Source organism: Oncorhynchus tshawytscha, linkage group LG31 (genome assembly GCF_018296145.1).
Source record: "Oncorhynchus tshawytscha isolate Ot180627B linkage group LG31, Otsh_v2.0, whole genome shotgun sequence".
NCBI classification, from domain to species: domain Eukaryota; kingdom Metazoa; phylum Chordata; class Actinopteri; order Salmoniformes; family Salmonidae; genus Oncorhynchus; species Oncorhynchus tshawytscha.
This window is the reverse complement of record NC_056459.1, coordinates 7038804-7064642: the sequence shown is the minus strand read 5'-3', so window position 1 is coordinate 7064642 and position 25839 is coordinate 7038804. Positions and strand designations below refer to the sequence as shown.

Below are 25839 nucleotides of genomic sequence, written 5' to 3'. Positions count from 1 at the left end.
ATAAAAAGGATTCTACCAAACAAAAATATTCTTCCAAGAATGTGTAGCTAAGAATTCACAGTCAGAGAGTTAGTGATCTGTCTGATGACATTTTGACATTTACATTTGAGCCATTTATCAGACACTCTTATGCAGGGTGATTTACAGTTAGAAGAAACCATCTTAAAATAGCTGGGTGAGACAACCACATATCTCAGTCATAGTAAGTACATTCCTCCTCAATAAAGTAGCTATCAGCAAAGTCAGTGCTAGTAGAGGGGGGAAAAAGTGAAGTGCAAATGTTAGTTCACGAAAATCACTATACTTAACTGCCAATTGTGTTTTCAACAATGGATTCTAATTTGCATGATCATAAACTGTGGCAGACTCCTAATCTCATTCATCATATTTCAATAAGCACCACCGTCCCCCCCGTCCCCCCCGCTCTCTTTTCACATTCAATCCTAAATCACGACAGCAGCCTGAACTCAGGGCGTCATAACCCTGCTTTGAGATCTTTACAAAGAGCTGCAACATCCTCTTGTATTAGTGAAGGAGCAACCGGGCCTTTTAAATCACAGAACCAGAGCAATTGAGTGACAGAAAAAAAGATTCATTCGAAAGAAAAAGTCCCATAATAGGAACACCAATTGTAACATGAACAATACAAAATATGATACAGCACTGGAGAATACAATGCGTGGAAATCTTTAAGACCTCGTATAACATGATGATTAGTGAAACATTCTGGGGTGGTTGCACAGACCCAGATTAGGCCTACAGTCCTCATGCACTGTAAGTTAACTAGACACTAGACATGCAGGTAACTGCCAAAATAACGGAAACACTTGAGTAAATGAGGGATGCAAAGTATATTGAAAGCGGGTGCTTCCACGCGTGTGTGTTTCCTGAGTTAATTAAGCAATTCAAATCAAATTTTGCAATGCAGAGGGCTTTAGCTCACAGATGTGGCTGTCATTTCAATGCACGTTATCTGCTCTCCACTGAGTACAAGCTCTGGTGGCCCAACGCCCTATTAAGACACTATGTTGGTGTTTCCTTTATTTTGGCAATTACCAGTAGGTCTACTGTAAAATGTACAGTATGTAGGACAAACTGTAAAACCGTGAATATACGTACAGCATTCAACTGAATTAAGCAGTAAGTACTGCAGGAAAGTGCTTTTTTTTCTCTCACTTCAATCCACCACCAAAAGCAGAGAGATAGATTGATGCTGCCAGCCCGCCACTAACAAGCCAGCACATTTATCAACTTCTCCTGCCTGTCCCCAATCCCCCTCTCCCTCGTCCATCTCTCCCCCACTCCTCTTTCTCTCCTCACCGTCTCCCACCAGCTGCAGTAGGGCCAAGTCCACCGGGCGTTTCCAGCGGGTGTTCTTATGCAGGGCGATGCCGTAGCCCGTGGTGGCGAACACCTTGCCCGAGCCAATGGTCATCACCTTACAGCCCTCATCCTTCCGCGCCATGTAGTTTAGCACAGCCGCGTCATAGATGAAGGCATCTAGTTTGCTGAAGGGGAGGGAGGGAGAGAGAGAGAGAGGGGATAGAAGAGGGGATGAGAGTGAGATGATAAGTGAGAATGCATCATGTGAGGTTTAATAACACGGTACGTCAGGTCCGGGTGAGGAATAGGCTGCTAGTGGTCAAGTCGTCGAGGGGAAGTGATTGTCTTTCCTCTGCATGAGGCGTACAATTTGTTATAAATACCCTCATGCTTCCAACATAAGTTTATGTATGTTTTGTCTAATGTAAGCAGAATCCATATTTTGCACTACAAGACACCAGCAGAGAGACAAACACACATACAGTACAGTACGATAGGACGTCCCAGGGAGATAATTGTTGCTAAGCGTTTGCTATGCCGGGTTGTGTTCATTTGAACACATAACGGGAAAAATAAATGCAACGGAAAACGAAAATGTGCGTTTCTTATTGGACAAGTCTAGGTAGTCCCTCCCTGTTTCAGTCTGTTTTCTTTCCATTTGGTGCCTAATGAACATGGCCCTGGTTGAATGCAATGAAATGAAAGGGATGTCATCTTCACAAACACACAAACTGACCCAGTCTTGAGGTTGTCGATGGCCTCCTCCACGCCCTTCTGGTTGTTGCGGATCATGAAGTTGTGCATGTTGGCGTAGTTGCTGCGGATGTTCTCCTCCGTGCTCCCATTGGGGACGGTGCCAAATCGGAGCGGGGGGTACTGCTCAGTGGGCTGCTGGAACTGAGGGGATAGAGGAAGAACTAGAGGTTGATGTGGGGATTCAGGGTAAATGTTGAGTGACAAGAGTACATTACATCGTAAAAAATGCATGCATAGAGATCTAAGGAAGTTGGACAGGTGGACAATACCCCAAGCAACGTGTCATGAAATCAAAGAGCTGACAAAACACGAGATCATTTCAAAAGGGTTGCGGCTCAAATCTCCCACACCAACTCAGCAAGTTGAGCGTCTATCTTTTGAGATGTTATTGTGATTTCTGGCTGTACTGTCCAGTGCCCACCCAATGTCCTTAGAGCTCATGTAAAAAGGCTTCTTCTATTTCCCCCCCAAAGTACAGAGATCTTCAGAAAGGGAGAGAATTGAGAGGGATGAAAGTTAGAGATGGATCATTGCATAAGTTGTCTGAAGGTGGCAGCAGAATTACCACTAGACCAACCTTCAGCACAACAAAAAACGTCTACTTTTATTGACTTCCAGGCGCTACCCCGATTCTCCACCTTGCACATTCCCATCATGGATTAACAATAATGGAGACTCCCTCCAGCCAATGCCTTCACCAATCCATAGACAGGTAATGTGCAAGTGGAAAAAATGGAGGCACCGCTGTGGTATGGAAACAGACATTAGGGCCATCTTGGCCTTGGATCAGAACGGCCTCCTCACTCGCACACCTTCTTGTCGCTGAGACCAGACACAGTGTCGATGTACTCCTCCTGGATCATGAAGGCTGCCAGGTTGGCCGTGTAGGACGCCAGGAAGATGACAGCGAAGAAGGCCCACACCAGCACCATGATCTTACTAGTGGTTCCTCTGGGGTTCTCCACAGGCACTGAGTTATTGAAGACCAGAGCCCACAGCAGCCAGATAGACTTCCCTATGGTGAATTTAGAGCCCCCTGTCTCTGGATAGAGAGAGATAAGGTGGACAGACAGAGGGGGGAGTGGGAGAGACAGTGAGTGAGAAAGAAATAGAAAAAGAGAAAGAGAGAGAGAGAGAGAAATGGACATTGAATGGAAAATAAATATCCCCAGGTTACTCACAATAGCATATAACTCATCACAACCATTTAAATTGCTTCAATGGTGATAACCTGAAATAATAATGACCATACTGTAATAAATGACTTACTCTTTGCACTTTGCAGGCTGCGGTTGTAGCCAACAGGGCTGAAGAACTCGAAAATAAAGACTGTGACGGCGACCACGGACAAGCACATGACGAACATCATCACCCACACAGCTGGGCTGTACGGCTCTGAAACATCACATCACAAAGACAAGGGTTCTGTCCCAAGGTTCTCACTAGCTTGCTACTTAGAATGAAGCTATGGATGCATCGCAAATTGCCCTAAAAATTATTCAAAACTCCAGCCACCCTAGTCATAGACTGTTGTCTCTGCTACCACACGGCAAGCGGTACCGGAGCGCCAAGTCTAGGCCCAAGAGGCTTCTAAAACAGCTTCTACCCACAAGCCATAAGACTCCTGAACATCTAATCAAATGGCTACCCAGACTATTTGCCCACCCCCTCTTTTACACTGCTGCTACTCGCTGTTTATTATCTAATCATAGTCATTTTAATAACTCTACCAACAGTACATTTACCTCAATTACTTCAACTAACCGGTGCCCCCGCACATTGACTCTGTATCGGTACCCCTTGTATATAGTCTTGCTATTGTTATTTTACTCTTGTTCCTTTTATTTCTTATTCATATTTTTTAAACTGCATTGTTGGTTAGGGGCTTGTAAGTAAGCATTTGACTGTAACACTGTAATTACATGTAATTATTGTGTTTCATGAAATGAAGAGTTTTTTGTTATTACACAAGTGGAATAAGGAACCGTCTCATTTTTGGAGGTTCAGATTCTGTCTGACCCGAGTCATATAGGAGTAACTTACAAGCTCAAAATGGTCGACGGTCTCAAGAAAACGACCTTACAGAAAGGGTCAGGCTTGAAGATCCAAGATTTTCTTGGCAAGAGATTACTCTGGGCTCATGCCAGCTAAGACATACTGAGACCAAGCCAAGGACCCTTAGGTTACAATCAAATCAGTGACCCTTGAATCAGACGAAATGGCCTTGGGGGAAAAAAACAAAAGAAACTCCAGGTTGCACACAGTACAGGTCCAGATTGTCTACTAAATCTTACTTGACAGATAGATAAACATCCATGTTTGAAATGGATCATTCAGAGGGGGGAAAAAACGACATACATTATGTGCCGATTGAGTGTCTGAAACTAAGACCACATCCAGTCTGTGCTACTTGAGTCGCTGGCTGAGCGAGCTTGTTTCACTTACAGCACAGCCGCCTCCTATGGCCAGATTACTGTGTAATACTGAGTCATATCTGATGAGCTGCCATTACACACTGTATTATCTAAGATCTGGCTGCAGATATAGACGCACCATCACGTCTCAATCGATGGCTGTAGGATTAAAATGCCGGCCTTGTCTGCAGCCTGAGTCTCTGTCTCTACATGCTTGGGAAAAGTCTGGAATTAGGCTGACGCGATTTGAAATGTAGAGGTGTTATCTTAGAGACATATTTTACTCTGAAATATCTTGACCCTTCATTATCGAGGGAGGGAGGGAGGGAGGGGGGAGGGGGGCGGCATAGCCCATTGGAATAGTGAATTTTACCAAAGGCTACAGTGAAAAATACAAATATCGACGTTTTTATGGCCTTTGTTTCAGATGCCTGTGAAAACCATGCTTGGCAACTTCGATACTAAACCAAGAGGGAGAAATCACAAGGTTTTCCTTGTTAATGGGGGGTAACATTGGTTGGGGTATGTCAGGTATTGTGTGTTACAATAGACTCTTCATAGCCCATCATAGGCCCTTCATATGCCCTTCATAGGCCTTCATAAGCTCTTAGTCAGCCCTGCTCACCAAGGAAGGCCGACGGCGAGACGGTGCCGTTGCTACGGGAGACCATGACGCTGATGCCCGTCTCCACGAAGGGCACGGAGAACTCCACAGCCTCTGACCTCTCCTTGTTGACTGTCAGGGAGCCAATGGCCATGTCGGCCCGTTTATAAACCACCTGGTGGGCGGGAGGGGAACTGCAGTTAGGAACAGAAAAAAATGGGCCCATTCACGTTCACAGGCACTCACTTCCAGCTGTCTCAGTAGTAAAATGGTTACGTTAATGAGATCCTAGAGTGAGTTGTGCAACTAAGGAGGAAAAGGGACACCTGCACCTGGTAGTAGCAGGAGCCTAGCCACCCAGTGGCTGTATAAACACAGCAACACACCCTTAGCTGTGCTGTCACTGTGAATGTGGGTTGACACATCCCCATCTCTTCTCTGTTAGCCACCCGTATTAATCCCGGCACCCAGAGGGGGATTGTCTTCCCTGGAAATAGCGAGGCATTTGCCCAAGACTCCACGCCAAACACTCCCGAGTTACTTCGCCATGGGAATGCTAATCTATTTGACAGTTCTTGGTCTCATTCTGTCTCCCGTTTACTTTCAGGGGATTTTGAGGAGGAATTGCATGGCACCCCTTGAACACGTTTTTTTTTAATGCGAAAAGAAAGAGAGAAGAAGAAATACATGACCCCTGACCTCCCCGACCATGCCATTCCACTGCCCATCACTCCCCCTCTTCCCGTGTCTGCCATTGGTCACCAGGTAGAGGTCATAGGAGAAGCCCACTATTTTGGCCAATCGCTTGAGGACGTCAATGCAGAAGCCTTTGCAGCAGTGCTTCGATGATTTCTCATCCACCGGCACACTGTGGTTACAGATAGAGCGAGGAAGGGAAGGAAAGAAAGACAGGGAGGGAGATGTTAGAGACAGGAGGCAGAGGAAAGAGAGAAACAGAAGGGAGACACAGAAGGGCAAGGAGTGAACGTATGAATTATTAGCGAGAGCTGTAGTTTCTGGATCAATACTGCCTGTAGTTGGACTGCTCAGTTTTAGAGAAGGGAGGCAAATCAGGACAGACAGGAGAGGATGAAGAGGACTGCATAAAAACTGGATTAATTGTCATTTTTCAGGGTGGGTTATACTCAGCAGGGGACGAGGAGATTTAACAGGACATACGTGGACTCTTTCTAAGCATGTAGCTTTTACAATAGGAATGTCGACAGAAAAAGCCTATTGACATATTAAAAGTTAAGTTTAACTGGGCAAATATCAATGTGTGGTCCCTCCCTGTATGCCCACTATGATAACCAACCAGTCAGCGCAGGTATTGCGATTCCAATGGAATGTTAAAAGCAGGCTGATTAACTGGGGAAATCTCTCTGAGCCAATACAATTGATGGAACTTTCCGCGGGCTTTGTTACCAGACGTCTTATCAGAGACAGGCTGGGAACACATAACCCACTAAACAGACCTCCAGAGACCAGGACAGACTGTGAAACACCGAGTGAGAGTTTATAAACGAGTACAAGAGAGAATAAACAACAGCATGTCAATGAAAAAAAAACTGGCAAAGCATGTGGTTACTGGTTAGACTACGCTGCATCCCAAAAATGTAAGTTTTTTTTAAATATCTCAAAGTATATTTCTACCTTGTGTGCAGCCCGGGAGCTGTTTGTCAAAATCAAGATTAGAGCAATGAAGCTGATGATGTCATAGGGTCAATGGGCACCATTGTGGTGCACGGCATAGATTTACTTTAACAATTATAAAGACATTTTCAAAGTCTAAAGGGTTTATTACTTATTTACTGCAATTCAGTTGCTAAATCTTTACAAATTCCCTGCAATTCTTTTCCCTGAATGGCTTGAGGGGAGGGAATGTAACCATGTGACATCATAGGTAGAGTGGAGTAAAACATTGTGTTTGAAACACACTCTCAATAAACTATATCAATAACAAGGAGCAACATAGCCAACCACAATTATCATTTTTCTATGACCCTTTAGGCTTATGATAGTTACAACATTTAAACTATGTTGGTTACATGTTGGTCATGGTTAAAACATCTACATGGTTAGACCATGGTCAGTCATGGTTAAATATCTACATGGTTAGACCATGGTCAGTCATGGTTAAATATCTACATGGTTAGACCATGGTCAGTCATGGTTAAATATCTACATGGTTAGACCATGGTCAGTCATGGTTAAATATCTACATGGTTAGACCATGGTCAGTCATGGTTAAATATCTACATGGTTAGACCATGGTCAGTCATGGTTAAATATCTACATGGTTAGACCATGGTCAGTCATGGTTAAATATCTACATGGTTAGACCATGGTCAGTCATGGTTAAATATCTACATGGTTAGACCATGGTCAGTCATGGTTAAATATCTACATGGTTAGACCATGGTCAGTCATGGTTAAATATATCCATGGTTAGACCATGGTCAGTCATGGTTAAATATCTACATGGTTAGACCATGGTCAGTCATGGTTAAATATATCCATGGTTAGACCAGGGTAGGTCATGGTAAAACATCCGCCCCAGTAGCAGGCCTTACTTGGTGGTGTTGAGTGGTAGTCTGCAGGGTACCGAGTCCCGGATGCAGGAGTTGGTGCCTGGGTCGGCTGGCTCCACAATGACAAAGGGCCTCTCCTCCAGGGTGACCACCTTGAGGTGCTGGGTGTCATCCAGAGGCTTGAGGAAGGAGCCGTAGCGTGAAAAGGGCTGGATAATGAGATCCAGAACACCGTTCTGCCACGTGCCAACCTGCAGGAGATCATTTAGAGCCATTTAGGAAGTACACTTGTAGTAGTACAGTTTTTGCACTATTCCTGACATTTAATCCTAGTAAAAAGTCCCTGTCTTAGGTCAGTTAGGATCACCACTTTATTTTAAGAATGTGAAATGTCAGAATAATAGTAGAGAGAATGATTTATTTCAGCTTTAATTTCTTTCATCACATTCCCAGTGGCTCAGAAGTTTACATACACTCAATTAGTATTTGGTAGAATTGCCTTTAAATTGTTTAACTTGGGTCAAACATTTTGGGTAGCCTTCCACAAGCTTCCCACAATAATTTGGGTGAATTTTGGCCAATTCCTCCAGAGCTGGTGTAACTGAGTCAGGATTGTAGGCCTCCTTGCTCTCTCACACTTTTTCTGTTCTGCCCACAAATGTTTTACAGGATTGAGGTCAGGGTTTGTGATGGCCACTCCAATACCTTGACTTTGTTGTCCTTAAACTATTTTGCAACAACTTTGGAAGTATGCTTGGGGTCATTGTCCATTTGGAAGACCCATTTGCGACCAAGCTTTAACTTCCTGACTGATATCTTGAGATGTTACTTCAATATATCCCAATAATTTTCCTCCCTCATGATGCCATCTATTTTGTGAAGTGCACCAGTCCCTCCTGCAGCAAAGCACCCTCACAACATGATGCTGCCACCCCCGTGCTTCACGGTTGGGGTGGTGTTCTTCGGCTTGCAGGCCTCCCCCTTTTTCCTCCAAACATAACGATGGACATTATGGCCAAACAGTTCTATTACTGTTTCATCCGACCAGAGGACATTTTTCCAAAAATTACAATCTTTGTCCCCATGTGCAGTTGCAAACGGTAGTCTGGCATTTTTATGGCGGTTTTGGAGCAGTGGCATCTTCCTTGCTGAGCGGCCTTTTAGATTATGTCAATATAGGACTCGTTTAACTGTGGATATAGAACCTTTTGTACCTGTTTCCTCCAGCATCTTCACAGGGTCCTTTGCTGTTGTTCTGGGATTGATTTGCACTTTTCGCACCAAAGTACGTTCATCTCTAGGAGACAGAATGCGTCTCCTTCCTGAGCGGTATGACAGCTGCGTGGTCCCATGGTGTTTATACTTGCGTACTATTGTTTGTACAGATTAACCTAGTACCTTCAGGCGTTTGGAAATTGCTCCCAAGGATGAAATAGACTTGTGGAGGTCTACAATTTTTTTTCTGAGGTCTTGGCTGATTTATTTTCATTTTCCCATGATGTCAAGCAAAGAGGCACTGAGTTTGAAGGTAGGCCTTGAACTACATCCACAGGTACACCTCCAATTGACTCAAATGATGTCAATTATCCTATCAGAAGCTTCTAAAGCCATGACATCATTTTCTGGAATTTTCCAAGTTGTTTAAAGGCACAATCAACTTAGTGTATGTAAACTTCTGACCCACTGGAATTGTGATACATTGAATTATAAGTGAAATAATCTGTCTGTAAACAATTGTTGGAAAAAATGACTTGTGTCATGCGCAAAGTAGATGTCCTAACCGACTTGCAAAAACTATAGTTTGTTAACAAGAAATTTGAGGAGTGGTTGAAAAACGACTTTTAATGACCCCGACCTAAGTGTATGTAAACTTCCGACTTCAACTGTATATGGATCGTGATGAGGAAAAAGGAAACCTTTTGTGCGACGCACATTTCTCTTTTGCTCACTGCCTCGGTTTGCGGTACGTGTGGCATGTGCTAAACACTTGAGAGTGTTTCGGTGTCTCGGCGGTCAAGCTTACATTGGAGACTGCATACTGGGGGAAAATAAAACGCAAAAATGAACGCAACCTGTGTTGAAGTGATTCACTAATTAATTCAAGTGAGTGCTTTGAGAGAACCATTTCCCCAGTTCTTCTTCAGGGTTACTTGAACTCGTCAGGTTCTAACATCACTACAATGTATTAGACGTATACCTGTCGACCATGGAATGTTTGTTTATATTATTATCCTAATATTTGGAATCAGGGTTATTTTATACTATAGGGAACAGTAAGTTACAGTATTTACGGATCTATGGAGACTACAGACGGACAGTATATCATTTGTGGTCATGTGTAAACGTGTATCCGACCAATACACTTTGATTTGATTTGATTTGAAGCGGTCAGACTTTTCCCATTACATAATGTGGTCTCGGGTCAAAAACTGGTCCCAGAGCTCAATCGTCCACGGCTTGTTCACTCACCCTTACTGATCAGAGCCCAGAGCACTCAGAAGAGATAGGAAATTAACTGAAGGAGCACTACTACAGAACCCATGTTATCACACAGCTGCAACTGGGTCAGATTAACCCACCTTGACAGTACGGAGGCATATCACGGTTCATGCTGAACAAATTCCTCCTGTTGTGAATGGATACCATGGAATCACCAGGCCTTGAGGCAACAACGTGGGTGAACGTACAGAGTGCTGAAAGGTTAGTTGAAAACAGCAGGAATGGAGTGAATGGAGAGCTGAGGCAAGTGCATGGGCTCTCTCTCTCTCTCGGGGGAACAAACTTTAGACGTCGAGTTAGCCAGTTAACGACAGCTAACAAGGTTGACAACACGTTAAATAAGGGGTAAGTAGACACATCCGATGGACTGTGATAGTGTGGTAAGGGTGGTTAGCAAGTTGAGGGGAGAGATTGTGTGTCCGTGTGTATGAGGATAAGTTCAGCCAGACTTGATGGGTGTGAAATGGTGGTTAGCGAGCGTGTCAGATAATTAGCGGTTAGCACGCCTACTCACTGACCTCCTCCCAGCCTTTCCCCTCGGAGTAGGAAATCACGTCCAGCACTGGATTAGACAGGTAGCCATCACTGTTGAACGAGTAGTCCCGGCCACTCAGCGTAATGTTACTGAAAAACCTGGAAGACAGGAAATGGAGTGTGGGAATGGCAGACAGAAAGAGGGAAACAGAGAGAAATAGAGAGGCACACTAAACAACTTTCAGCACAAACAGACAGAGAAACTGAGAAACTGAGAAACAGGAGACGGAAAAACAGAGAGACGGAGTGGCATGCTAGACTTTCAGCAAGATTCGAGTTTTAGCTGGAAGTGACAGGGAAGGCGATGAGAGTGGCAGCGAGAGTGGCAGAGCGAGAGAGAGAGAGACAGAGAGAGAGAGAGAGAGAGAGAGAGAGAGAGAGAGAGAGAGAGACAGAGAGAGAGAGAGAGAACGAGAGAAGCAGGGGACACTTAATACTAGATATCTTTCATGTGTCTTCAGCTGCAAGCTTTGTAGTTGAAAGACTAGAGTAGCAGAGTGGCAGGGTGAGAGACAGCAGGCTGTAGCTGGGCAGTTAGGCACTACACTAGAGATCTCTCTATGTCCCAAGCTGCTTGTTATTATGTTCCAGCCATTGTTCAGTTACAGGTAGCTACGTGAGAGGAACATGTAAATAAATCAATGACTTGATGAACAAAACACGGAAGCTTGCCATTGGAGTAGCCAAAGTTCTGCAAACGGCAAGTCGTTTCTGCTTATCACGTGAATAATGTGCAGAAATTGTGAGTGGTTGAGACTTGCAAAGACTGCAGTATGCAGCAATGTAGGGCAGGCAGGCTATTTTCCATCATCTTCAGTGCATCTGTATCTCGTTGATATCGAGAGTGCTAATGGTTTCCTGGCCCTGCCCTGATAATCAGGAGTAAAAGCTATAGAGCAAAACTACACTAGCTGTTGGCTTTCATGTTTTTCATGTTGCTGTTAGGGGCAGTCTGTCGGTTACCGAGTCTGAGATGCTTCCGTGTCGCCATGACAACACTGCACCTAAAAGCACCATTCACAGAGGACGCCAGTCAGATAGAATGTTGAAAAACCAATGCCAGTTCGCTTTTTCTCTCCCTTCCTTCAAAAGGCATTTGGAATTTTTCTCGTCAGCGCTTTCTTGTTTTCATGATGCAGCAATCGCTGATTGAAGATGCCCTCATTTCCTTTCATCCAGCCATTCTTTACACAAGGCTGTCACATAGAAAGCCTACCACACAACATGAGATGTTTGTCTGCGTCTCACCCACTGCCCTCTCTCCAACTTCACAAGAGTATTGAGCTGAATTATGACCTATAATTTATGGATATTTCTAGATCCATATAGCAGGAGAAATGATTCACATTCTGGCACATGATAAGGCAGGCTGGAGCCCTACTTCTAGGGGCTGTGCTGATCTTCCTATCCATCCTGTTGCTACTGTATACAGTATATGAGGGGCAATAATGGAATGCAACGTAATGGAGTGCAATGCAAATGAGCTAGAAGGCTGTATATGTTTATAAAGGATGTATGAAGGAGTCACAAAGGGAATTATTACTTTTCACACATGATTTGTCAAACCAAGCCAATTAAGAGAATACTGACAGATAAAATTAAAATCCAATAGAAAGCAGAAAACACCCTTGGTCTCTATTCTACAGTCAAATGATTATTTCATGGTTTGGAAAAACAGAGAAGAAATTCTGCTGAAAAATACAAAACTATTCAGTGGTTGCTTTTCTTATGACAAAAGACAATGTGTTAATGTTAGCATTCACTTGAACTCTGCAATGCCACTGATCTCTCTTGGTGAGTGCCATGTTGTCATGGCGACCCACAGTCATTGACATTACATGTGTTTCCACAGATGCCGAACATTGTGAGGTGAACAAGCTACGGAATATTTGAATATAGATTTGTCTCTCGTACCGTAACAAAGACAACTCATAATGGCTAATGCATTCAGACAGATAAATATGGAGGGAGGGATAGAGAGAGAGAGAGAGAGAGAGAGAGAGAGAGAGAGAGAGAGAGATGGATATGGGGAGTAGGGGTGAAGGGTTTGAGGAGGGGGGTTACTAGCTATTTAAACATCATACAACATTCACATTAATGTACTCTCTTTAGAGCTGCATTTGCATGCCCCCCCTCCCCCCTTCTATTAGATTCTCCCATGCCTCACTGGTGCCAGCTCCTCCATTAGGAAACGGGACAGTTCATGTGGTGGGAAGGGGGGTATGGGAACTGTTTGGTGTGTCCCTATGCTGTTGACAGTGCTCCTGCCATGATAGTGATGGCTCGGGAGATACAGAGAGAGGCCAGAGGAGCTTTGGTGCCTGGTTGGGTTCGTGGCTGTGTGTGACTGCCTCCAATATTTCTACCCTGCATTTGTATTTGAATTCATTAAGGATCCCCATTAGCTGCTACTCTTCCTGGGTTCCAGCAACATTAAGGCAGTTATGTACAATTTAAAATTGTATATAACACTTTTCACAACACATTAAGTGTGTGTGCCCTCAGGCCACTACTCTACTTCCACATATCTAAGCCAACACAATCAATTATCCTATTTACATGTAAAACGATGAAGCATCAGATCCCTTTTAGAGAAGGGAGGAGGGAGGAGAGAGATGGGGGGGGGAGAGAAGGCAAAGGGAAGAAACGGAGTGATGAGAAAAAGAGTGAACCAGGGAGGAAGAGAAGAGAGAGAGAGAGAGAGAGAGAGAGAGAGAGGGTTGTGAAATTACAATAGATGGGAGAGCGTGGGAGGGAAGGAGAGAGGGATGGAGGGGGAGAGAGAAGGAAATTAGATTGAGGATGAGATTGAATGGTGTAATAAAAACAAAGCATAAAGAGCATAGCAGTGGGAGAGAAAAAGGGAGGAGAGAGGGGTGCAGGGATGACAGAGGAGCAGAGAGGTACGGAAGGGGATGCAGATGAAAGATAGAAAGAATTGTGAGAAAAAGAAGGGAGAGCGGTGAGAGGTAGATAACTGTAGTTTTACCTTGACTGGTCAAATAAATGCATTAAAGAGACCCATTATAGCTGACACATTAACAATGAATGAAGTAGGTGGTAATTAATACACAAATTGGTACCATTTAGGCCTTTGGTAACAAGTTATTGCCTTCAGAAAGTATTGACACCCCTTGAAATTGATTACATTGAGATTTCTTGTAAAAATGTCAAAGTGGAATTGTGTTTTTTGAAATTTGTACAAATTAATAAAAAATGAAAAGCTGAAATGTCGTCAATAAATATGTAATGTCAATACGTATTGTTATGGCATGTCAAAATAAGTTCAGGAGTAAAAATATGCTTAACAAGTCACATGATAAGTTGCAGGACTCACTCTGTGTGCAATAATAGTGTTTAACATGATTTAAAGAATGACTACCTCATCTCTGTACCCCACACATATACTATTATCTGTAAGGTCCCTCAGTCGACCAGTGAATTTCAAACACAGATTCAACAACAAAGACCAGGGAGGTTTTCCAATGGCAGTAAAGAAGGGCACCTATTTGTAGGGTAAAAATAAGAAAAGCATACTTTTTAATATTCCTGTAAGCATGGTGAAGTTATTAATTACACTTTGGATGGTGTATCAATAAACCCAGTCACTACAAATACACAGGTGTCCTTCCTAACTCAGTTGCCAGAGAGGAAGGAAACCGCTCAGGGATTTCACCATGAAGCCGATGGTGACTTTAAAACAGTTACATAGTTTAGTTACAGAGTTTAATGGTTGTTATAGGAGAAAACTGAGGATGAATCTACAACATTATAGAAACTCAACAAAACTACACTAATTGACTGAGTGAAAAGATGTAAGCCTGTACATCATTTTTTTTCTTTCAAAACATGCCTCCTGTTTGCAACAAGGCAATAAAGTAATGCTGCAAAAAATGTGGCAAAGCAATTAACTTTTTGTGATGAATTCAACACATTACTGAGTACAACTCTCCAAATTTTCAAGCTTAGTGGTGGCTGCTTTATGTTGTGGGTAATCTTGTAATTGTTAAGGACTGGGGAGTTTTTCAGGATAAAAAAATCTACGGAATTGAGGCAAAGGCAAAATCCTAGAGGAAAACCTGGTTCAGTCTGCTTTCCACCAGACACTGTGAAATTAATTCACCTTTCAGTAGGACAATAACCTAAAACACAAGGCCAAATCTACACTACAGTTTCTTATCAAGAAGACAGTGAATGTTCTTGAGTGGCTGAGTAACAGTTTTTACTTAAATCTGCTTGAAAATCTATGGCAAGACCTGAAAATGGTTGTCTAGCAACAACCAATTTGACAGAGCTTGAAGAATTCTTAACAGAATAACGGGTAAATGTTGCACAATCCAGGTGTGCAAAGCTCTTAGCGAATTGCTCAGAAAGACATACAGCTGTAATCGCTGCTTAACTTAACTTAACCCTAGCCCTAACCCTTACTCTAAACCTAACCATAACCGTAACCTTAGCAAGCAGTTTGCTTACCAACAGAGAGTACGACCATCTGCACAGCATCTACAGATTGAACATCCGGACTATCCAGATGAAGTATGACCATGCCTTTGTGGCTATAATGGAATACATCCTCAGCAGTTCGTTTAATCCCCCAATGCTAGTCAGTAAACTAGCTTGATTAGCATAGACAAGTCATGTATTTTAACTTGATTTACATGGACTCAACATGGCATGCACAGTACCTTTAACTTGATTCACATTGACTCAACAAGCTATGTACAGTTGAAGTCGGAAGTTAACATACACTTAGGTTAGGACATCTACTTTGTGTATGACACAAGTAATTTTTCCAACAATTGTTTACAGACAGATTATTTTACTTATAATTCACTGTATTACAATTCCAGTGGGTCAGAAGTTTACATACACTAAATTGACTGTGCTTTTAAACAGCTTGGAAAATTCCAGAAAATGATGTCATGGCTTTAGAAGCTTCTGATAGGCTAATTGACATAATTTGAGTCAATTGGAGGTGTACCTGTAGATGTATGTCAGTGCCTACCTTCAAACTCTGTGCCTCTTTGCTTGAGATCATGGGGAAATCAAAAGAAATCAGCCAAGACCTCAGAAAAAGAATTGTAGACCTCCACAAGTCTGGTTCATCCTTGGGAGCAATTTCCAAACACCTGAAGGTACCACGTTCATCTGTACAAACAATAGTATGCAAGTATAAACACCATGGGACCACGCAGCCATGGGACCCTGACTCAGTTACACCAGCTCTGTCAGGAGGAATGGGCCAAAATTCACCCAACTTATTGTGGGAAGCTTGTGGAAGGCTATCCAAAATGTTTGACCCAAGTTAAACAATATAAAGGCAATGCTACCAAATACTATCTGACCCACTGGGAATGTATAAAGTATAAACACCATGGGACCACGCAGCCGTCATACCGCTCAGGAAGGAGACACCTTCTGTCTCCTAGAAATTAACGTACTTTGGTGGGAAAAGTGCAAATCAATCCCAGAACAACAGCAAAGGACCTTGTGAAGATGCTGGAGGAAACAGGTACAAAGGTATCTATATCCACAGTAAAACGAGTCCTATATTGACATAAGCTGAAAGGCCACTCAGCAAGGAAGACGCCACTGCTCCAAAACCGCCATAAAAAAGAAAGACTACGGTTTGAAACTGCACAAGACCGTACTTTTTGGAGAAATGTCCTCTGGTCTGATGAAACAAAAATAGAACTGTTTGGCCATAATGACCATCTTTATGTTTGGAGGAAAAACTGGGAGGCTTGCAAGCCGAAGAACACCATCCCAACCGTGAAGCACGGGGGTGGCAGCATCAAGTTGTGGGGGGGCTTTGCTGCAGGAGGGACTGGGGCACTTCACAAAATAGATGGCTTCATGAGGAAAGAAAATTATATGGATATATTGAAGCAACATCTCAAGACATCAGTCAGGAAGTTAAAGCTTGGTCGCAAATGGGTCTTCCAAGTCGACAATGAACCCAAGCATACTTCCAAAGTTGTGGCAAAATGGCTTAAGGACAACAAAGTCAAGGTATTGGAGTGGCCATCACAAAGCCTTGACCTCAATCCCATAGAAAATATGTGGGCAGAACTGAAAAAGCATGTGCGATCAAGGAGGCCAACAATCCTGACTCTGTTTCACAAGCTCTGTCAGGAGGAATGGGCCAAAATTCATCCAACTTATTGTGGGAAGCTTGTGGGAAGCTTATTGTGGGAAGCTTATTGTGGAAAGCTTCCGATGGTTCAGTCTACGCTGATTAGTTGAATTTGTCCGCGAGGCGGCTGAGCGGAGCGAATTTGAAACAAGTGGAGAAGTAAACAAGGAGACTGAGTTGTGAAAATCTAACGATAACAATTTACGTGAGTATAAATGTTGCGATTGTAAGACTTGCAGACTTGTTTACGTGCTGCTGTGCGTTTTGTTGCCAACCTTACTTTGCTACCTGACAACTTTTTAACTTTTTAATTACCGTTTATATTTTTAGTTTTTCCCTCACTCAACTTTTTTTCATTCAACTTTTTCACTCCTGACGTTTTATCTGGACATGGTTCGTCAGGACCTCCAACAGCCGAAGACAAGTAGTAACATTAACATGATGCCTTCTAATTGCAGTCGCTGTACTCATAATATACAGGAGAACGATCGCCTTACGGCGAAGATAGCTGTGCTGCAAGCCCGGCTTCAGACGCAATCGTTAGGCAAGGGTAATTTCAGTCTAGGAAAGTATGAAACAGTGTCTGTGCCACCAGTAAGTACAGATAGTAGTATAAATCCCCTCGCACAGTCCCCACAGCCGGACAACTTTCTCATGGCTTCTGGAGGGAAATGCTGTAGGAATGCTCAACTGGTGTCGCCCATCCAGCCGACAGAAACGTTCAACCGATTCTCCCCATTAAGCAGCGAGTCGGAGTCAGAGTGTCACGCCCTGACCTTAGAGATCCTTTTTATGTCTCTATTTTGGTTTGGTCAGGGCGTGGGTTGGGGTGGGCATTCTCTGTTTTGTGGTCTATGTTTTCGATTTCTGTGTGTTTGGCCGGGTGTGGTTCTCAATCAGAGGCAGCTGTCTATCGTTGTCTCTGATTGAGAACCATACTTAGGTAGCCTTTTCCCATCTGTGTTTTGTGGGTAGTTATTTTCTATTTTGTGTGTCTGCACCAGATAGAACTGTTTCGGTTTCGCTCGTTGTCTTTGTTGTTTTGTTATTCAGTGTTCAGTTCTATTAATAAATCATGAACACTTGCCACGCTGCACTTTGGTCCACTTCTTCATGCAATGATGACCGTTAGTAGAGACCGAGCCTTCTCTGGTCTCTACTCCTCCCGTTACGGGGTCTGAGATGCCGAAGGCTCCCACCATTAGCTCTGACAAATTGAAAACCCTAGTCATTGGCGACTCCATTACCCGCAGTATTAGACTTAAAACGAATCATCCAGCGATCATACACTGTTTACCAGGGGGCAGGGCTACCGACGTTAAGGCTAATCTGAAGATGGTGCTGGCTAAAGCTAAAACTGGCGAGTGTGGAGAGTATAGGGATATTGTTATCCACGTCGGCACCAACGATGTTAGGATGAAACAGTCAGAGGTCACCAAACGCAACATAGCTTCAGCGTGTAAATCAGCTAGAAAGATGTGTCGGCATCAAGTAATTGTCTCTGGCCGCCTCCCAGTTAGGGGGAGTGATGAGCTCTACAGCAGAGTCGCACAACTCAATCGCTGGTTGAAAACTGTTTTCTGCCCCTCCCAAAAGATAGAATTTGTAGATAATTGGCCCTCTTTCTGGGACTCATCTAGGACCAAGCCTGGCCTGTTGAGGAGTGATGGACTCCATCCTAGCTGGAGGGTGCTCTCACCTTATCTACGAACATAGACAGGGCTCTAACTCCCTTAGCTCCACAATGAAATAGGGATAGGGTGCAGGCCAGGCAGCAGGCTGTTAGGTTTTGACCTTTCTAGGGAGTTTTTCCTAGCCACCGTGCTTCTTCACCTGCATTGCTTGCTGTTTGGGGTTTTAGGCTGGGTTTCTGTACAGCACTTTGAGATATCAGCTGATGTACGAAGGGCTATATAAATACATTTGATTTGATTTGTTAGCCAGCATAGTAGAGTCTGCCACTAGCACAGTCAGTGTAGTCAGCTCAGCTATCCCCATTGAGACCGTGTCTGTGCCTCGACCTAGGTTGGGAAAAACTAAACGTGGCGGTGTTCGCCTTAGCAATCTCACTAGAATAAAGACCTCCTCCATTCCTGCCATTGTTGAAAGAGATTGTGCTACATCACATCTCAACATAAGCCTACTTAATGTTAGATCCCTCACTTCCAAGACAGTTACAGTCAATGAACTAATCACGGATCATAATCTTGATGTGATTGGCCTGACTGAAACATGGCTTAAGCCTGATGAATTTACTGTGTTAAATGAGGCCTCACCTCCTGGTTACACTAGTGACCATATCCCCCGTGCATCCCACAAAGGTGCAGGTGTTGCTAACATTTACGATAGCAAATTTCAATTTACAAAAAAAACAAAAACGTTTTCGTCTTTTGAGCTTCTAGTCATTAAATCTATGCAGCCTACTCAATCACTTTTTATAGCTACTGTTTACAGGCCTCCTGGGCCATATAGAGCATTCCTCACTGAGTTCCCTGAATTCCTATCGGACCTTGTAGTCATAGCAGATGATATTCACATTTTTGGTGACTTTAATATTCACATGGAAAAGTCCACAGACCCACTCCAAAAGGCTCTCGGAGCCATCATCGACTCAGTGGGTTTTTGTCCAACATGTATCTGGACCTACTCACTGCCACAGTCATACTCTGGACCTAGTTTTGTCCTGTGGAATAAATGTTGTGGATATTAATATTTTTCCTCATAATCCTGGACTATCGGACCATCATTTTATTTAGTTTGCAATCGCAACAAATAATCTGCTCAGACCCCAACCAAGGAGCATCAAAACTCGTGCTATAAATTCTCAGACCCAAGGACGTCAGAGGACAAAAATCAGTTAACCACCTAACTGAGGAACTCAATTTAACCTTGCGCAATACCCTAGATGCAGTTGCACCCCAAAAAACTAAAAACATTTGTCATAAGAATCTAGCTCCCTGGTATACAGAAAATACCCGAGCTCTGAAGCAAGCTTCCAGAAAATTGGAACGGAAATGGCGCCACACCAAACTGGAAGTCTTCCGACTAGCTTGAAAAGACAGTACCGTGCAGTATCGAAGAGCCCTCACTGCTGCTCGATCATCCTATTTTTCCAACCTAACCTAATCCAACCTAAAAATAAGAACAATCCTAAATTATTTTTGATACTGTCGCAAAGCTAACTAAAAAGCAGCATTACCCAAGAGAGTATGGCTTTCACTTCAGCAGTAATAAATACATGAACTTCTTTGAGGAAAAGATCATGAACATGAAAGCAAATTACGGACTCCTCTTCAAATCTGCGTATTCCTCCAAAGCTCAGTTGTCCTGAGTCTGCACAACTCTGCCAGGACCTAGGATCAAGGGAGACACTCAAGTGTTTTAGTACTATATCTCTGGACACAATGATGGCAATAATCATGGCCTCTAAACCTTCAAGCTGCATACTGGACACTATTCCAACTAAACTACTGAAAGAGCTGCTTCCTGTGCTTGGCCCTCCTATGTTGAACATAATAAATGGCTCTCTATTCCCCGGATGTGTACCAAACTCACTAAAAGTGGCAGTAATAAAGCCTCTCTTGAAAAAAGCCAAACCTTGACCCCGAAAACATTTTTAAAACTATCGGGTTATATCGGGTTAAATCTTCCATTCCTCTCAAAAATGGTCGAAAAAGCTGTTGTGCAGCAACTCACTGCATTCCTGAAGACAAGCAATGTATACGAAATGCTTCAGTCTGGTTTTAGACCCCATCATAGCACTGAGACTGCACTTGTGAAGGTGGTAAATTACCTTATAATGGCGTCAGACCGAGGCTCTGCATCTGTCCACCTGCTCCTAGACCTTAGAGCCGCATTTGATACCATCGATCACCACATTCTTTTGGAGAGATTGGAAACCCAAATTGGTCTACACGGACAAGTTCTGGCCTGGTTTAGATCTTATCTGTCGGAAAGATATCAGTTTGTCTCTGTGAATGGTTTGTCTTCTGACAAATCAACTGTAAAGTTCGGTTTTCCTCAAGGTTCCGTTTTAGGACCACTATTGTTTTCACTATATATTTTACCTCTTGGGAATGTCATTCAAAAGCATAAAGTTAACTTTCACTGCGATGCGGATGACACACAGCTGTACATTTCAATGAAACATGGTGAAGCCCCAAAATTGCCCTCGCTAGAAGCCTGTGTTTCAGACATAAGGAAGTGGATGGCTGCAAACGTTCTACTTTTAAACTCGGATAAAACAGAGATGCTTGGTCTAGGTCACAAGAAACAAAGAGATCTTCTGTTGAATCTGACTATTAATCTTGATGGTTGTACAGTTGTCTCAAATAAAACTGTGAAGGACCTCGGTGTTACTCTGGACCCTGATCTCTCTTTTGACGAACATATCAAGACTGTTTCAAGGACAGATTGTTTCCATCTACGCAACATTGCAAAAATCTGAAACTTCCTGTCCAAAAATGATGCAGAAAAATTAATCCATTCTTTTGTTACTTCTAGGTTAGACTACTGCAATGCTCAACTTTCCAGCTACCCGGATAAAGCACTAAATAAACTTCAGCTAAATATGCCTGCTAGAATCCTGACTAGAACCAAAAAATTTGATCATATTACTCCAGTGCTAGCCTCCCTACACTGGCTTCCTGTTAAGGCAAGGGCTGATTTCAAGGCTTTTACTGCTAACCTACAAGGCATTACATGGGCTTGCTCCTACCTATCTTTCCGATTTGGTCCTGCCGTACATACCTGCACGTACGCTACGGTCACAAGATGCAGGCCTCCTAATTGTCCCTAGAATTTCGAAGCAAACAGCTGGAGGAAGGGCTTTCTCCTATAGAGCTCCATTTTTTTGGAATGGTCTGCCTACCCATGTGAGAGACGCAGACTCGGTCTCAACCTTTAAATCTTTACTGAAGACTCATCTCTTCAGTAGGTCATATGATTGAGTGTAGTCTGGCCCAGGAGTGTGAAGGTGAACGGAAAGGCTCTGGAGCAACGAACCGCCCTTGCTGTCTCTGCCTGGCCGGTTCCCCTCTCTCCACTGGGATTCTCTGCCTCTAACCCTATTACAGGGGCTGAGTCACTGGCTTACTGGTGCTCTTCCATGCCGTCCCTATGAGGTGTGCATCACTTGAGTGGGTTGAGTCACGGATGTGGTCTTCCTGTCTGGGTTGGCGCCCCCCTTAGGTTGTGCCGGGGCGGAAATCTTTGTGGGCTATACTCGGCCTTGTCTCAGGATGGTAAGTTGATGGTTGAAGATATCCCTCTAGTGGGGTGGAGGCTGTGCTTCAGCAAAGTGGGTGGGGTTATATCCTGCCTGTTTGGCCCTGTCTGGGGGTATCATTGGATGGGGCCACAGTCTCCTGACCCCTCCTGTCTCAGCCTCCAGTATTTATGCTGCACTAGTTTAAGTGTCAGGGGGCTAAGGTCAGTCTGTTATATCTGGAGTATTTCTCCTGTCTTATCCGGTGTCCTGTGTGAATTTAAGTATGCTCTCTCTAATTCTCTCTCTAATTCTGGCATGAGGACTCCTTGCTGTCCCCAGTCTATCTGGCCGTGCTGCTGCTCCAGTTTCAACTGTTCTGCCTGCGGCTATGGAACCCTGACCTGTTCACCGGACGTGCTACCTGTCCCAGACCTGCTGTTTTGAACTCTCTAGAGACAGCAGGAGCGGTAGAGATACTCTCAATGATCGGCTATGAAAAGCCAACTGATATTTACTCCTGAGGTGCTGACTTGTTGCACCCTCGACAACTACTGTGATTATTATTATTTGACCATGCTGGTCATTTATGAACATTTGAACATCTTGGCCATGTTCTGTTATAATCTCCACCCGGCACAGCCAGAAGAGGACTAGCCACCCCTCATAGCCTGGTTCCTCTCTAGGTTTCTTCCTAGGTTTTGGCCTTTCTAGAGAGTCACCTAGCCACCGTGTTTCTACACCTGCATTGCTTACTGTTTGGGGTTTTAGGCTGGGTTTCTGTACAGGACTTTGAGATATCAGCTGATGTAAGAAGGTTTATATAAATACATTTGATTTGAAAGGCTACCCGAAACGTTTGAGCCAAGTTAAACAATTTCAAGGCAATGTTACCAAATACTAATTGAGTGTATGTAAACTTCTAACCCACTGGGAATGTGATAAAATAAATAAAAGCCTAAATAAATCATTCTCTACTATTATTCTGACATTTCACATTCTTAAAATAAAGTGGGGATCTTAACTGACCTAAGACAGGGAATTTTTACTAGGATTAAATGTCAGGAATTGTGAAAAACGGAGTTGAAATATATTTGGCTAAGGTGTATGTAAACTTCCGACTTCAACTGTATCTTTAACTTAATTTACATGAACGCAACAAGTCTTGCACCTTTTAACTTGATTCATATGGACATAAGTCATGTATCTTTAACTTGATTCACAAGTTAGCATGGTTCAACACAGGAACATGACTCATGTTCTGGTTGTGATTCATGGCTCATTACTTTATTCTGACACATACTGCATACGGACGGACACAGACACACAGCATGTACCCATGGCTCATGTATCTTTCAGACAAATGTACTGACTGAGTGACACGAGAGGGACTTGGAGGAGTCACCTATGAGACACGGTTGACAGGCAGCAAAAGACAGACGGAGGGAGATACAGAGACTTCTCATACACAACTGAGAACTAGACAGGGAGAGAGAGGGAACATGAGGGCGAGAGAGAGAGGCAGAGGGGTTGAAGTGTTTCAGCTGTTGATGGGGAGAGAGAGGCAGACAAGGGGGGAAGGGGGGGCGAGACAGACACAGAGAGATAATCAGCGATGACAGAGAAAGGCAGAGAGAGAGAGAGAGGGATAAGGAAAGACAAAGAGGCAGATATAGACAGAGACAGAAAGAGAGAGGGGGAGAAAGAGCAGAGAGAGAACGAGAGAGAGAGCGAGAGAGATTGAGAGAAAGAGAGAGAGAGCAGAGGGAGAGAGGGAGAGAGAGCCGAGAGCAGAGAGAGAGAGAGAGAGATTGAGAAAAAGAGAGAGAGAGAGCAGAGGGAGAGAGGGAGAGAGAGAGAGCCGAGAGCAGAGAGAGAGCGAGAGAGATTGAGAGAAAGAGAGAGAGAGCAGAGGGAGAGAGGGAGAGAGAGCCGAGAGCAGAGAGAGAGAGAGCGAGAGAGATTGAGAAAAAGAGAGAGAGAGAGCAGAGGGAGAGAGGGAGAGAGAGAGAGAGCCGAGAGCAGAGAGAGAGAGAGAGAGCAGAGAGAGAGAGCAGAGAGAACAGAGAGAACAGAGAGAGAGAGCAGAGAGAGAGAAAGAGAGAGAGAAAGAGAGAGCAGAGAGAGAGAGAGAGCAGAGAGAGAGAGCAGAGAGAGAGAGAGCAGAGAGAGAGAAAGAGATAGAGAGGGAAAAGCAGCCAGCAGCAGTATGTGACACTCCTCTGCCACAGCTGAGCAGTTCTCCCCCCTGAGAGTTCTGAAGGAGCACCTCCGCTCGCCTCACCTGATCCTGTCTGGCACCCTCTGTGTCTGGTTGCCATCTGTCTGGCAGTTGCCCGCGAAGTAGTGTGGCCCTCGGGCCCAGCCGTACTCCTTCCTCAAAGCCATGGCTCCGTGGGTCAGCACAGACACCCCTTTGGCAATCCTCCTGCGGGGCTCGTCCCTCCAGCCCTGCGGCCGCACTGCGAACAGGGCCTTGGGGAGGCCCTCCAGGCCAAGGCCGGACAGGGCTGGCCCCACGGCGAACCACATGTGGGAGTGTCCGGCCTGACCCGAGGCCCAGGCAGCCTTGAAGATCAGTGCGGCCTCCTCCTGGGAGCAGTAGAGGAGACGCACCTGGAAGGAGGGGGGGGTTAAGTAGGAGTCTTGTTGGACCAAACTAGGTCAAATGATGTCAGTCACACTGTGGCAGTTTCGGGGGATTGCTGACCCCGTTCACTGCCCTCTTTGAAAACATTTCAATTCAGACCATTTCCCACTCAGACTACAGCAGTGGACAGTTTTTGGGGGTGAAATTTCATATCGTTACATCATTTATTTTTCTCTTTGTCCATTCTCCTATTTCTTATTTACATATATATCAAAAAGACCATCAACAGCAGGGTTTCCATTACATGGAAGAAAAGACTGAATTCAATGTCCCAGGTTGAACTATCTGAATTATTCCAGTTCATTTATGAACTATTCTGAAAAACTGGCAGAATATCTTAGCTTATTTTCCAAGACAGGTGATTGGAGTGTCTTTCGGGTAATTGGATACCAAGACGATTCTGTACTAATTAGTGTCTAATTCATTCTTAGCAGGAATTAAATCCGGCATAGACTGCACAGCAGGGTCCCCGGGAACAAGGTGGAGAAACACTGTCCTGTAGTTCAGGTACACTGCAATGAAAGGACCGCAAAGACAGGACGACGGCATGAAACACAACAAAGGTCCCCCACAGTCCTGTGGCTGGCGTCGCGGGTTGAGTTACCATCTGCAGCACATCTATACAGTCTGATGGCCTATGGACTTTTTAGCGCAGACTGGGATTGCGCAAGGACTGGGGTGGATACACAACTGCATGCTTACCTTTTCAGTGTGGGATCAACTCCCAGTCCCACAGCTATTCTCTCCCCGTCTCCCTTCTACCTTCAACCGTGTGTCGTGGAAATTCTTACACGGGGACCCTCAAAGTCAATCTTAAACGAATCATCCTTTATTTGTCAGAGCGCTGGAGAGGTTCCAACCAACTCAATGCACCATAGTACACAAGTCCATCGGGAGCTCTGCCTGGGCAGTCCCTGCAGTTGTCTTATATACGGCTATGCAAAGACAAGTTATATTTGCATGATTTAGCATAATTAAATCGTCATTACCGTTTTGTTTCATTCATGTGACAGACCAATACTGGTTCATAACACGTGACAGGCCAACACCTCACGAGGCTTCTTCTCTCTTAGCAGAGACCTTGAAACTGAGATATCTTTCGTTTGTTCTCAAAACAAGCTCTGGGCATACTGCCAAATTGCAGCTACTGCTAGTGAGGACTTGTACAGTCCGCCATTTGTATGAA

General features: G+C 44.1%; 1 protein-coding gene across 1 annotated transcript in view; it reads right to left on the bottom strand.

Annotated features, from left to right (window-relative positions):
* The window catches only part of LOC112229855 (glutamate receptor ionotropic, NMDA 2D-like), a 52627-nt gene that overhangs the window by 6728 nt on the left and 20060 nt on the right, over positions 1–25839 (bottom strand). Inside the window, exons 4-12 of the mRNA XM_042310455.1 lie at positions 24288–24619; positions 10646–10760; positions 7671–7879; positions 5797–5965; positions 5119–5272; positions 3349–3474; positions 2892–3121; positions 2060–2220; positions 1321–1508 (exon numbers count right to left, since the gene is read on the bottom strand). Of these exons, the coding sequence (XP_042166389.1) occupies positions 1321–1508; positions 2060–2220; positions 2892–3121; positions 3349–3474; positions 5119–5272; positions 5797–5965; positions 7671–7879; positions 10646–10760; positions 24288–24619 (1684 nt within the window). The remainder of the gene's footprint in view (positions 1–1320; positions 1509–2059; positions 2221–2891; positions 3122–3348; positions 3475–5118; positions 5273–5796; positions 5966–7670; positions 7880–10645; positions 10761–24287; positions 24620–25839) is intronic.